The sequence below is a fragment of the Polyodon spathula genome, chromosome 2, assembly GCF_017654505.1.
Source record: "Polyodon spathula isolate WHYD16114869_AA chromosome 2, ASM1765450v1, whole genome shotgun sequence".
Lineage (NCBI taxonomy): Eukaryota > Metazoa > Chordata > Actinopteri > Acipenseriformes > Polyodontidae > Polyodon > Polyodon spathula.
The window spans coordinates 83462556-83474638 of NC_054535.1; the positions used below are offsets into that span (position 1 = coordinate 83462556).

The 12083-nt window shown below is 38.7% G+C and overlaps 1 protein-coding gene across 1 annotated transcript in view; it reads right to left on the reverse strand.

Annotated features, from left to right (window-relative positions):
• Nucleotides 1-12083, reverse strand: part of LOC121327030 (multiple epidermal growth factor-like domains protein 10) — a 77282-nt gene that overhangs the window by 6243 nt on the left and 58956 nt on the right. Inside the window, exons 10-16 of the mRNA XM_041270804.1 lie at nucleotides 9765-9939; nucleotides 9149-9269; nucleotides 8308-8471; nucleotides 7350-7452; nucleotides 1585-1731; nucleotides 936-1070; nucleotides 20-148 (exon numbers count right to left, since the gene is read on the reverse strand). Coding sequence (XP_041126738.1) covers nucleotides 20-148; nucleotides 936-1070; nucleotides 1585-1731; nucleotides 7350-7452; nucleotides 8308-8471; nucleotides 9149-9269; nucleotides 9765-9939 — 974 coding nt within the window. The remainder of the gene's footprint in view (nucleotides 1-19; nucleotides 149-935; nucleotides 1071-1584; nucleotides 1732-7349; nucleotides 7453-8307; nucleotides 8472-9148; nucleotides 9270-9764; nucleotides 9940-12083) is intronic.

Consider the following 12083-nt stretch of genomic DNA (forward strand, 5'->3'; position numbering starts at 1 on the left):
AGGGTGACGTGCCACTCACGCTGCGAGCAGTCACTTCCGATCCAGCCAGGGTAGCACTGGCAGGACCCATCCATGGGATTGCACGTTCCATTGTTGATGCAGGTGCAGATTGCACCGCAGCTCTTTCCAAATCTGCCCCTGGGGCAAACTGCCAATAAAAATAAGCACTGTTAATCATCACTGGATCACTCTCTGTTTACATACAAATACTCTATTATAATTACTTTATTGAAATTGAAATTGACCTCAACCTATTCAAAATTGTCCCCTCAAGGAACCATGAATTAAATACGGTTGATTTTTATTTTGAAATATTTACTGTTGCTATAATGTAAAATGACAGCCAATGCCATATACAGTGTTGACAAAGTTTTTGTTGACCTTAATAGAACAATGTTTTCAGGAGTAGTTTGATGGACGATTAAAGTGAGTCGAAAGCTCAACAAACCTGTGTTAAGCTCCTGGGAGCAGAAACGATGGAAAAAAGGCTTTGAGTAACTTGGAGAAAAAAAGGGAAACTAAATGGTAAATAATCCATTAAAAAACAACCCTACCAGACCAAGTGAAAAATCATAAACCATTTGCTGTTATAATTTGTTTTCCTTTGTTGGTTCAGACACCTACCTGTATGCAAATTACTACTAGCAATCTTTTGATCAAATACAGTGTATTCTTTGCTATATTTTTAACTAAAACATGTCCACTGCTTACTGAAGAAAGCAACGAAAGATAAAATAAGGATATCCTGGCCTCCCAGATTAAACTGCTTATTTTTTTATCACTTTTAAAGCACAAAAGTGTGAACCATCAGCATGAACACCTGCATCATTGTGTACAGCTTGTTAAATGTGACAGCACAATAAATAGATACGAGAGCTGTTCAATGGAGTGCGCCACCAAGGCCTTTCTGTTCTCTGATAATTAGTCATCCCCACCTTCATTGCAGAGGGCCCCTTTAAACCCTGGCAGGCAGTCACACTGTCCAGTCATGTGGTGGCAGGGTCCATTGCTGTGTACGCACTGCGGGCAGGCCTGACTGCAACGGTGCCCGAAGAAACCAGGGGAACAAACTGCACAAAAAACAAGAGACTCCTTCTTTACATTTAATTCCTTTAATCTAAACTAGCCTTCTGGTTTCCAGGAGACATTAACAGCTGGAGAACCCACAGCACGCTTGATTACGATACTCATTCAAGTTCATTCATTTGTTCATTTTTCTCCAGGATAAAGCTATTTAGAGATGATCTCCTTTTCAAGAATGTAGCCGATACCATGAATACCATAGTGTAAAACTGTTTTTTAAATCTTTGACTATGTACATTGTATATGATAATAGCTAATCAATGACACCATTTTAAATTTCGAATGTCTGTAATAACCATCATTTTTGGAGATGACTATTATGTGTCTTTGTTATTATAAACGTTAATAAATATCCATAATGGTATAATGGGAAACTGTCTAGCACAGTTTGAACTGATGGAGGTAGAGGACAGGTATTCAATACACAGTTGCTTAATGATTACTGTATAACTGAACCTGATTTACAGTGAATACACATTAAGAACACAGTCCAATCCTTACTCCTTTGGCAGGTGGTGCCTCTGTATCCAGGAGCACATTCACAGGTCCCCTCATCAGGGGAGCAGGAAGCACCATTTTTGCAGTTGCAGGATAATGAACAGTTTGGCCCCCAGCGTCCCTCTGCACACACACTGTCACAGTGGATACCTGCAAAAACGTTGAAACAACCCTTCAGAATGAAGAAAGGTGCTAACAATTAAGGGTGCACCCTTATTTTAATTTAGGAAATGTACATTCTGAATTTCAAAAACTACAGGACTTTGCCAACAACTTTATACTTTCTACTCAAGTAGGACTCCTATAGACATGGCAACTACACACCCAACAACCAGAACATGAACTCACCCTAACTGAAGTCATGTATTTTTGTCCAGGCTTCCCTATTGTTATAAGTGAATGTAAGACTATACAGTATGTTTTTATTCCAGCACTAGTTATGTGTCTAATCTGAACACGACACTCACTGATTAAAGGAAGAAGTTGCATATCCAAGGGGAAGCAATGCACTTAAAGTACTTTTGACTACATTATTATAGTTTGATTGCTATTATAAGTTACAGATAATGACACAGTATGATGTGGTATTTGATGTGACTATAAATGTGGTCATTGTGAAGCATCTAGTTTGTGATGTAGTATTATTTATAAGGCACTGCAACTGTTGTTATGCAAACCCACTAATGCATTCTTTATGATGTATGAACATTAAAAGATCAAACACTAATTTCCCCTATGAAGCTTTTTCAAGTCTTATCTTTCAACTCCTATGCTTTAAGGAGATGAACTTTTGTGATTTTTTTTTTTTTTTTTTAATTGTACTACTGTACTGTTAAATTTGCCAAAGCAATTTAATGGTAACTATAGGCACCCTGTTGTACTGTTTATTTGTATATGCATATCCTACTTTAATATGGCATATCAGATCCTATCACAAAAGCATTGTTTAAAGCATGCTTGGATTTATCAAACCAGGTTTGTTATTCATGAAATATTTTTTTAAATATTTTTCAACTACGCAGCACAAAACATGAAAATACTAAATTAGTACACTGCTTTTTCCACCATGACCCACAGAAGCACATGACATGTTCTAAAGGGTAAATATCTGCCAGTCTTAACCTTCTGGGCTTCTTTTTATTAACAAACAAACAACTTTTTATTTTATGTTTTATACTCTAACCACAAAATGTCTCTTTCAAATTAAATGCCAGCAAAGTTCCATTGTAGCACTTAGACCTTATTGAGTCTGCTGTGTTCTGCTGAATGATTAATTTTGGCTGCTGTTGATGAGAAAAAGGACTGAATCCAGGGGCAAGTGCACAGCATTATGTAAGTGTCTAAAAGGACCTGTTTAGTTATAAATGTATTGTTTTGTATAAAAGAAGGGGGGGGGGGGGGCTCACAAAAACCTGTCCGTCACTTAAATTGAAAGTGTCTCAAACTTATCAGCTGTAATCTAATAAACCATTCTAATTTGTATTCCACTAAAAGGCATGAGTGTTGTTTTCAGGACTATTTGGTGTTTTGAGGCTGATAAGGAGTATTGTGATGGAATTCTAGGCCAAGGCTAGGGACAAAGAGCTCTTTGATGGCCTCTGCAAGTTGCTAGGCAATAGCTTACTGGTCATGACAAACTCCAGTTAAGCAGCTCTGAAGAAATGCCTTTGCATTTAAGGCCCAGCGTATTATGCAAAGGGGCCTTCCACTCCAAATCAGCATTCATTCAGCATCCAAACTAAAAATGAATGCGGGATATACGTTTCTGGATAGGTATTATGCTTTTCTAGTTACTGAGCTAGCCTGGAAGTACATTTAATTATGGTGCCACTGCAGCTTTTAAACAGTACCAATTACTGTTAGTATTAAATAACTATAGCACAGTTATAATACTGTAGTTTTTGTTATTTGGTACTTCCTAATGACAGATTAAAGGATAGCAGTGCCATCATTCAAATGTAAACCTAGAGCTGGTATTGTAGGTCACTAGAGCCACCCAAGGCTTCTTGAGCTAATAATTTGCTTAGAAAGTTAAGGTTTAATGCACAGTTAACCCTTAGTGTGTAGTGCCCTATTTGGATTTAATTTTCTCTTATATATTTCAATATGATGTTATGTAATTTCCTTGTTGAAAACAACTGTCTTCTGGAAGATATTATCAGTCACCTGTATGGCAGAAATTTCAATTTACGTTAAGCTTCCTGAACTATACTAGAGTTTAACAGAGTCATATATAAGTGCTTCGAGTTTAGACATGTAGGTACTGGAAATTAGTTTAAAATTCAGTTTGCCAGCCAACATGTAAAAACAGGAATTTACCAATTTTTTTAATCAAAGTACATTTTCTAAGAGCAAAGGGGAGATCACGTTTAAATAGAGATACGGCGTCAAAGCTTATCATTCTCGTTTTCCAATTACATGGAATCACCAGAAGATGTAGGTGGTGGTGGCAGGGGATACAGATTTTCTGGAAAGTATTTTGAATACGTGATGGTTGAGTCTACTTAATTAAATGTAAAGGAAGATTTGATTACCCGCAGTCTGAAACAATGGATTCATCAATAAATTATGTTGTTCATGTGAACATTGTGGGATCTATTCTAAGCATCTAGACTGCTAACCCAGCCATTGTTAAACCTAAAGAACACAATCTCTCCCATCATGTTCTGCTACTGCAGAGTGTGATGGGATGCCTGTTTGTATTCTGTGTATTGTTAAACACAAACAGCATCACTATGAAGAACTAATGCGTGTGGCCTTATTGCTAGTACTGACGCAAGTCACTAGAAGTGTTACTGATTTGAAACATATGGACCCATCCAACTAACTATCAGCACCCTAGGAAACACAGCCACCTGTATCAACCAGACAGCAAATTGTGAATTTGAAATAGCTGATACTCTCTTATCCTTGATGTCCCTGTCCTCCCCAGTGCAGAAGGGAATTGTTTCCTTCTTTTAAAAGGCGTCAGCAAGTAAGCCTTGGAACATTTCCCATTATTTAAGACAAAAGAGCATTTAGAATTGCTCAACATTTTGCCAATTCGTTCTTCACATGATAGACATAATACCAATCACTTGAGCTGAGCTGAGCTGAGCATAAGAACATTAGTCTTTTTTAATTGGACCTTGTACAGCAACTTATGAGGGAAACATGTTTAGTTTTATATGTCCCCATCTTTCAAAACATACATTTTTGTTTAAAAGTATAATTACACACACACACACACACACACACACACACACACACACACACACACACACACACACACACACACACACACACATATATACACATAATATATATATATATATATATATATATATATATATATTAGAATGTTACTTTGTATCTGTAACTGAACTGTTTAGAAGAAAGCACAGTAGCAGGTATAGGATTCTTGGGAGGGCTTTAACATGACATTTTAATTTACCGTTAAAAACCGAAAATACCATATGAAAACTTTCCTTAAGTCTGACGGTACAGATTCTGGTGGCTTTACTCCAATTGCTGTACAGTCAGACTATTTACTGTAGGGTACGGTGTCCCTTTCTAACCCACTAACACTACCTACAGAACCTACCATTCCTAAAAAGTCTCCCAATCAAGAACTGACCAGACCCAATTCAAGTTATGGTATAATTAAACCAACCAAAATTTGGATTTCATAGCTGTCATTGGACTGGAAAGTGGTAGGCTTAAGCTCCATAAGGAGCTGATCAGTTTTGAAATGTAAGCACTATAACTACCATGGGTAAGCCTTTCTGTGGAGGCATATACCAGTAAATCCAAGTCCAGGGTTAATCAGGGTTGGGGTGAGTTTGCTTGGATGGCAGCCATCTGTTTGTTTTTTAAGCCAAAAGCATGGTTGTAGTTTGCTAAATGTTTTCTTGTCGTGCACTTCCGTTCATTATGTAGGTCTGAAATGTGAAATTTAAAAAGAAAAAACATATATGACAGCATTCTGTGTTAAAAAAGGATATCTGGTGTCATACAAATGTGTTTGCAGCTGCTCGCCAATTGACTGGCATTCTTTTCAGCCAGTAACATGCTTTAACCCAGAAGACACTGCTGGGCTGAAACAATCTCGGACTGGTGTGTCCAAAGCTGGCCCGTCCACACTTGTCTTTGTCCCTGTCCCTTTTCCGAACGGTTTAATTGGAATAATTAGACCTCCTCCCAGACCCTGAAGTACTTAATTATCTAATTTTACCATTAAGCCTGGAGTCGAATGGCCCTTCAGGACCATGACTGACCCCCCCCCGATCGAGCAAGTGAAACAGTAACAGACACCCAAACGGTAAAGCACAGAAAGAAATAACTTCCTTTAACCCAGGGTAGTGCCTGAGATCCTGCTTTAATATGAAAAGGCATGTTTGCTCTTACATATGTTTCTTACAGAACTGCACATTTGAGACCTATTGTATGTAAAGAATTGAAGTGCATGACAGGTAAGATTTATGGAATCATTTTGTTAACTGCAACCATTTTAAATGCTACTGGCTGCTCACAGTTTCACACTAGCAATTTTCTGGGAGTAAGCATCATATAAACAGGCCAGATTGTTCCAGAAACTGCCCAGTGTCTACAGGCAGTTTCATGTTTTTAGTCTATTTAAAGAAAGGGCCTTCAGACTCCCATAAAAATTAAAACAAAATAAAATAAATAAAATTAAAAAATTAAAAAATAAAAAACAAGCCAAACAATTACTTTTTATAATGGTGTTTTTTAAGGCAAAATAATGAACTTTTTGCTACACTACTGCTAAACTGAGACCCAACTGTTCTTTGACAGAGACTGATTAAACTGGTTATGATGAGCAAGCAACCACTTACTTGAACCTTGGTACAGAGTTAAAGAGGACAACAAGACTATGGAGTAGTGTGGCAAAGTGCCCCGCCCCTGTGTGTATTTTGTGTTATGTGTGTTAAAGTTGGTGTATAGTCATTGGTACACGGGATATAAACGGATCTGTGTAACACGAGTGCTTAAAATATATATTTGTATTTAGTAATGAGGATTGCACAGCACTTCGCGTGCAAGTAAAATGTAATATGTAAGCACAGGGAATTGCACTTTATTAATTCACGTGCAGTTGTACCGCAACTCCAATTGAATGACTGATTAGCAATCGAGTCTCGGTACAGCTGCATAAAAGCAGCATGTTTTCACTCACCCGGGGTTGTGTGTTCGGTGAGTGGAGAACGGGATTGGAGATGGAGGTTATAATAATAATAATAATAATAATAATAATAATAATAATAATAATAGTTCAAATATCAGCTCACCGCGTTTGTCTGTGCAGTCCGTTTTGTTTGTCTCTTTAATTTGGCGAAAGTGCCGTGTCCTTTGTTTTTATTTGTTACAACCTTTTTATTTACTGTTCTGTTCATTCATTAAATGCTGAGCGAAACCAATCGCTCAGCTCCACCCAACTCCACCTCTCTGTTGTTTTTTCCTGGTTCCTGTTTCTGGTCTGACGTCACCCACTGCAGACGTCTCTGTGACAAGTAGTCACAAGGTACCTTGCTGCTTCACTCATTGCTGTGGTATTCATTTTAGAACAAATTCTACTAATATTGAATTAAAGAAACCTACATTTTAGCTACATACAAATGCAGTCTTTCATCCTGGGAAATAAATATTTAATAATATTTAGTCATGACCTAAATCTTGCTTGTATGCTTTCAATTTCCTCTTGCACAACTTGTTCCTGTGACTAATCTAATAGATGTACCTGTTGAGGCAGCAGTAGCTGTAATGCTCACCTGTCCACCCTGCAAGGCAGCGGCAGTGTCCAGTGGCAGGATGACAGCCATCTGCATGACTGCAATCACAGCGTTCAGTGCAGTCCATTCCATAAGTACCGTCCTGGAAGAAAAAACAGACAAGCTTAGATTGTAAGGTTCAACTGCTCATCCATCTGTACTGTGAATATCTCAAGTTTATTGTTCTCCATTGTTAATGTTTAAAAAAAGTAGACAATGGTCATAAAAGATTGGAGTTTTCTAATGGCATTGTCAATCGGACTACTCACACTGCAAAGGGAGAATAATTAATTAACTGCGGATTGGATATACAAAGAGTAGTCAAATAATAAGTTTGCAATCCACTGGGCTGGAATCAAAATGGCAGTCATGCCCACAATGTCATAGTGAGCATTCTCTCTTACAATATTCATTGTTAGGTATTTCCACTGATGTTAATTTTGTATGACATTTTTTAAACATATCTGTTTAGTGGTTTTTGACTAAGTTGAGCTCTGAATGACCTCCAGAAAAATATGATTTGAACAAAGGTTTAAACTTTTTTATTTGTAAAAAAACTGTGATTTTGACAGTTCATTCCCCAATTTTTAAGCATAAACTAGTCACATACTTATTTTGTAATCTTATTTAAATCTTTTTCAATAATCCAAGCATGTGAGCCGTTTATTAAAAAGTATTGTTTTGAAACATTTAATGACAGTTTAAATTATTGGCAAACATTATTAGTACTATTTTCCACAACATTGTAGTAAGCTGTGCATACAGTACTTTCTTAAATGTACAACAAATATAGTTGCATAGTACTCATTGCTGTACAGTGTGCAGACTGCCTTCACAAAGAATTAGCATACTGTACATTTGCAGTACAAGCGGATTAATAGTTTATGAATATGGCTCAATAAGAATTCCAATACCTGAGTACTACGTCATAATCAATCATTATAAGTAGCCTGATTACCTGACAATGAAACTCGCATTTCTCGCCTCTCCACCCAGGTGCACAAGTACAAATCCCAGTCAGAGCATTGCAGGCTCCTCCATTGGCACACATACAGGTTACATTGCAGCCAAGACCCCAGGTACCACTCGGGCAGTTTATTGAGCAGTCAACGCCATGCCAGCCTGGGGGGGGGGGGGGTGGTGGGGGGGGGGGGGGGGGGGGGGGGGGGGGGGGTTGGGGTGGGGGGGGGGGGGGGGGGTGGTGGGGGGGGGGGGGGGGGGGGGGGGGGGGGGGGGGGGGGGGTTGGAAATAAAACATAGCTTTAAAGAAGGAGAAGCTGTTTATTGTGGTTGTTTTGAACCTTTTCCAGGATGGGGGCCGTCTTGGTGCTTTGGAATTTTTCCAACAGCATAATACAAAAAACATACATATTCATATCTACAATATAAACAAGTGTAGCGTTTCTCACTTATAATTCCACAACAGAGGCACTGCCTCTCTAAAGACCTAGGCCTTCTCTAACTTATCAAAATCATCCTTCCACATCTGCATATTCTTATACCTCGCTTCAATGGGCATGGGTTAACCACCAATTCGAGCTGATCTGGGCTCTGCCACACTCCTCCTGAAACCCTATTGACATACCCGAGTTGAGTGAAAAGACTCCCATGCAATGCGAGTTTAATGGATGTTGGCGGCTCTTTCCCAGCAAGCCTTGCGGCTAAGGTTGCATTCATTTGTGTACAAAACCGAAAGGATGGACATTATTGCTTTACTTCTGAAAATCCTAACAATTCTTTAGAGCTTTTTGTTACTAAAAATAAACTTAACGAGAATATCAGAGCAAAAACAACCCTACCTGCTTTACAGGTGCATGAGCCGTGGACTGGGGAGCACACAGCACTGTTCCTGCAGTTACAGGTGGAGGAACAGTTCATTCCATGAGTCCCCAGCGGACAAGCCATTGAACAGTCTGGGCCCTGGAACATGAGCAATTTTTGTAACTCTTATTATTTTTATAATTGTTTGATTGACACTTTATAATCTTATACTCTAACAGGAAATAATATGCTGCAAGATTGTCCTGTTCATACAGCATTACTATCTACACGATACTGTACTATACTGCAGGAGGAGCCAATACAATTGATAGGTTGAAGCCTTACATTTTGTTGGTGGATGGTGGTGCATGGTGGTGGGGATCTGGACTTGAAGCAGGATGGCTCAGTGATGGAGCCTGGATTCTCATTCAGTATCTCAGTTTTTCATATAGCAATTCATCTAAAACCACCTCACCAATTACATTTAACAAGGATATGGATATGTACTGTGCTAAAGTATTTGGAATAATGACATACCATATATAAAGTGCACATCCGATATGATTATATAACATGATCTTCATGTTTATGCATGGTAGTTTGAATGCTCTACTTAATAGAGGTTGCACTATAAATCAGATCAGGATGATTTACCTTAAATCCAGGGGCACAAATACACTGCCCATTTACACTGTGGCAGTCAGCCCCATTTTGGCAGTTGCAGATTTGTTGACAGGATTCCCCATAAAACCCAGGAGCACATGTCTCATTGCAGTAGAGTCCAGACCAACCAGGTTTGCAGGAGCACTCGCCAGACATGGGGTGACAGCTGGTGGGACAGGATAAAGGGACTTAATGTTTGGCTGGAAAGACAATTGTAGTCTAATGATCACAAATCATCATAATAGGGATACTGTCAGAAAGAAACTGGATATCTATGTCAGATCAGTAAGACTCAATATCTAGTTTGAATATGCAGTTGATACTTTTGGAATGAAAGCACATGGTCACCTCTGCAGGAAGACTCATTATGAATGACGCTTTAAAAACCCATCAACCATCGTTATACTAGTGCAGTAATCTGATTGATAATTCACTGTCTGTTTATCATTAAAAGTTCTTAACATACACATAAAATGTGTCATGAATCATGTTTATGCTTCGTATGAGTTCAACATTAATAAACAGAAGATAAAGTCATTTATCTCTGTATCCGGTTTAACTGCCATTCTGTCACAGTGCAGTGTTCATTTAGTCTTCCTAATGTTCTGATTTTAAAAGCTTTTTGCATGTTTACATAAACAACATAACTTCAGGGAGCAAAACGCAACATTAAATTAAAGTACAAATTTAAATACAACAACAAACCTGAGTAATACTTTAAACTGGGTAGAAAACAGAACATTTATTCAAAACCCAGGCCCATAATACCTTATTGTACATTTCTGCAACAAAAACAAGGCCTCTGAGAGGTTGGAATATCAGTATTATTGGTAGCTGGGAAAAAGCATGAGGAAATCACAACAAACATGACTAAACCGCTGGGATAGAATCCCAACAGTGTCTTCAGAAGTTTGAAGGCAGAGAAGGTAGACAAAACAGAGAGCAACTAAACAGGCCTTTTTATTTTGAAATTGAGCAATGTGTCAATTATCACATTATATTATTGTTCCATTGTAAATCAATTTGTACAAAAAACACCCTTTGTCTTTCATTGGGCTTTCAGAGGCAGGCCTGGTGTTAACAGAAATAAAACAGATGCCCTCAAAATCTTATGGTTGTGTCCAGTTCCCATAAGAAACATAATTTGGTGTACTCTAACTGTGAGCTCCTCTGAGAAACTTTTGGAAAACCCCTTTAGCTGAAATCTCACAAATTATAGTCAACCTTAACTACAGTTCAATACATACCTCTTGTCATAAAAAAAAAAAAAAAAAGTTGTTTGATCCAGGGTACTTTAACTTGGTCCCATTATAACCAAGCAAGTCTGTGACATTCATCCCCCACCACAGTGGTATACAACAAAATTGAGCTATCAATAACATGAAAAAGTAGATCACCACGGCCTATTCCACTGTATTTAAATGTGAAAATGTAGGTTTGTCATACATACAGACAAACAGATATATGTCTTCATATACCCCCACTTACTGATACTCACAATAGCTTGTGCTAAAGAAGGTCCTTAGAAAGTTTCATTACAACTGGACAGGCGGTTCTCTAATAATATGGCCTCCACTGCAGTATGCTCTCTCTCTCTCTCTCTCTCTCTCTCTCTCTCTCTCTCTCTCTCTCTCTCTCTCTCTCTCTCTCTCTCTCTTAGTCAGCACTCACATATCCAATTGTCACAAGGCTGGCTGACTGGTGACATCAGAACCAGGAAATGAAACCAAAAACAGACAGTACTGGTGATGTGGTGAATTGAATGCGCTACTGCGCGGTTTATTAGCAAACAGACAGAAAATAAAAGGTTTAAAACACACAACACAAAAAAAAACAGTGCGGTGGCCAAACAAATAGACAGACAGTAGACAAGTATCGTGCGAGCTCTCTCGCACGAGTAACATTTGTTATTATATCATATTTTAAATTAACTCTCCTCTCTCTCTCTCGCTCGCTCTCTCTCTCTCTCTCTCTCTCTCTCTCTCTCTCTCTCTCATATGGAGGATTGTGGGAAGGGCTTGCAGAGAGGTGGAACGCCGGTGCAGTAGGACTGGGAAATTTAAAACTTTATTTATTTATTTATTTAGTTTTATAGTTACTTAGTTGTTCTTTTTGGGTGTTTGTTTGTTTGTAGGTTAGTGCTGTGTGTGTGTGTGTTTGTTTGTTTGTTTGTAGGGTGGTGGTGTGTGTTTGGAGATCCCGTAATGGGGTCTCATTCAGGAGGGCTGGGGGCTCTCACCCGCCGACATGGGGTCCGTTGCCTGCCTGACCCCGGGGTTTCGGTGGAGGAGTGCCTGTGGCAGTAGGAGA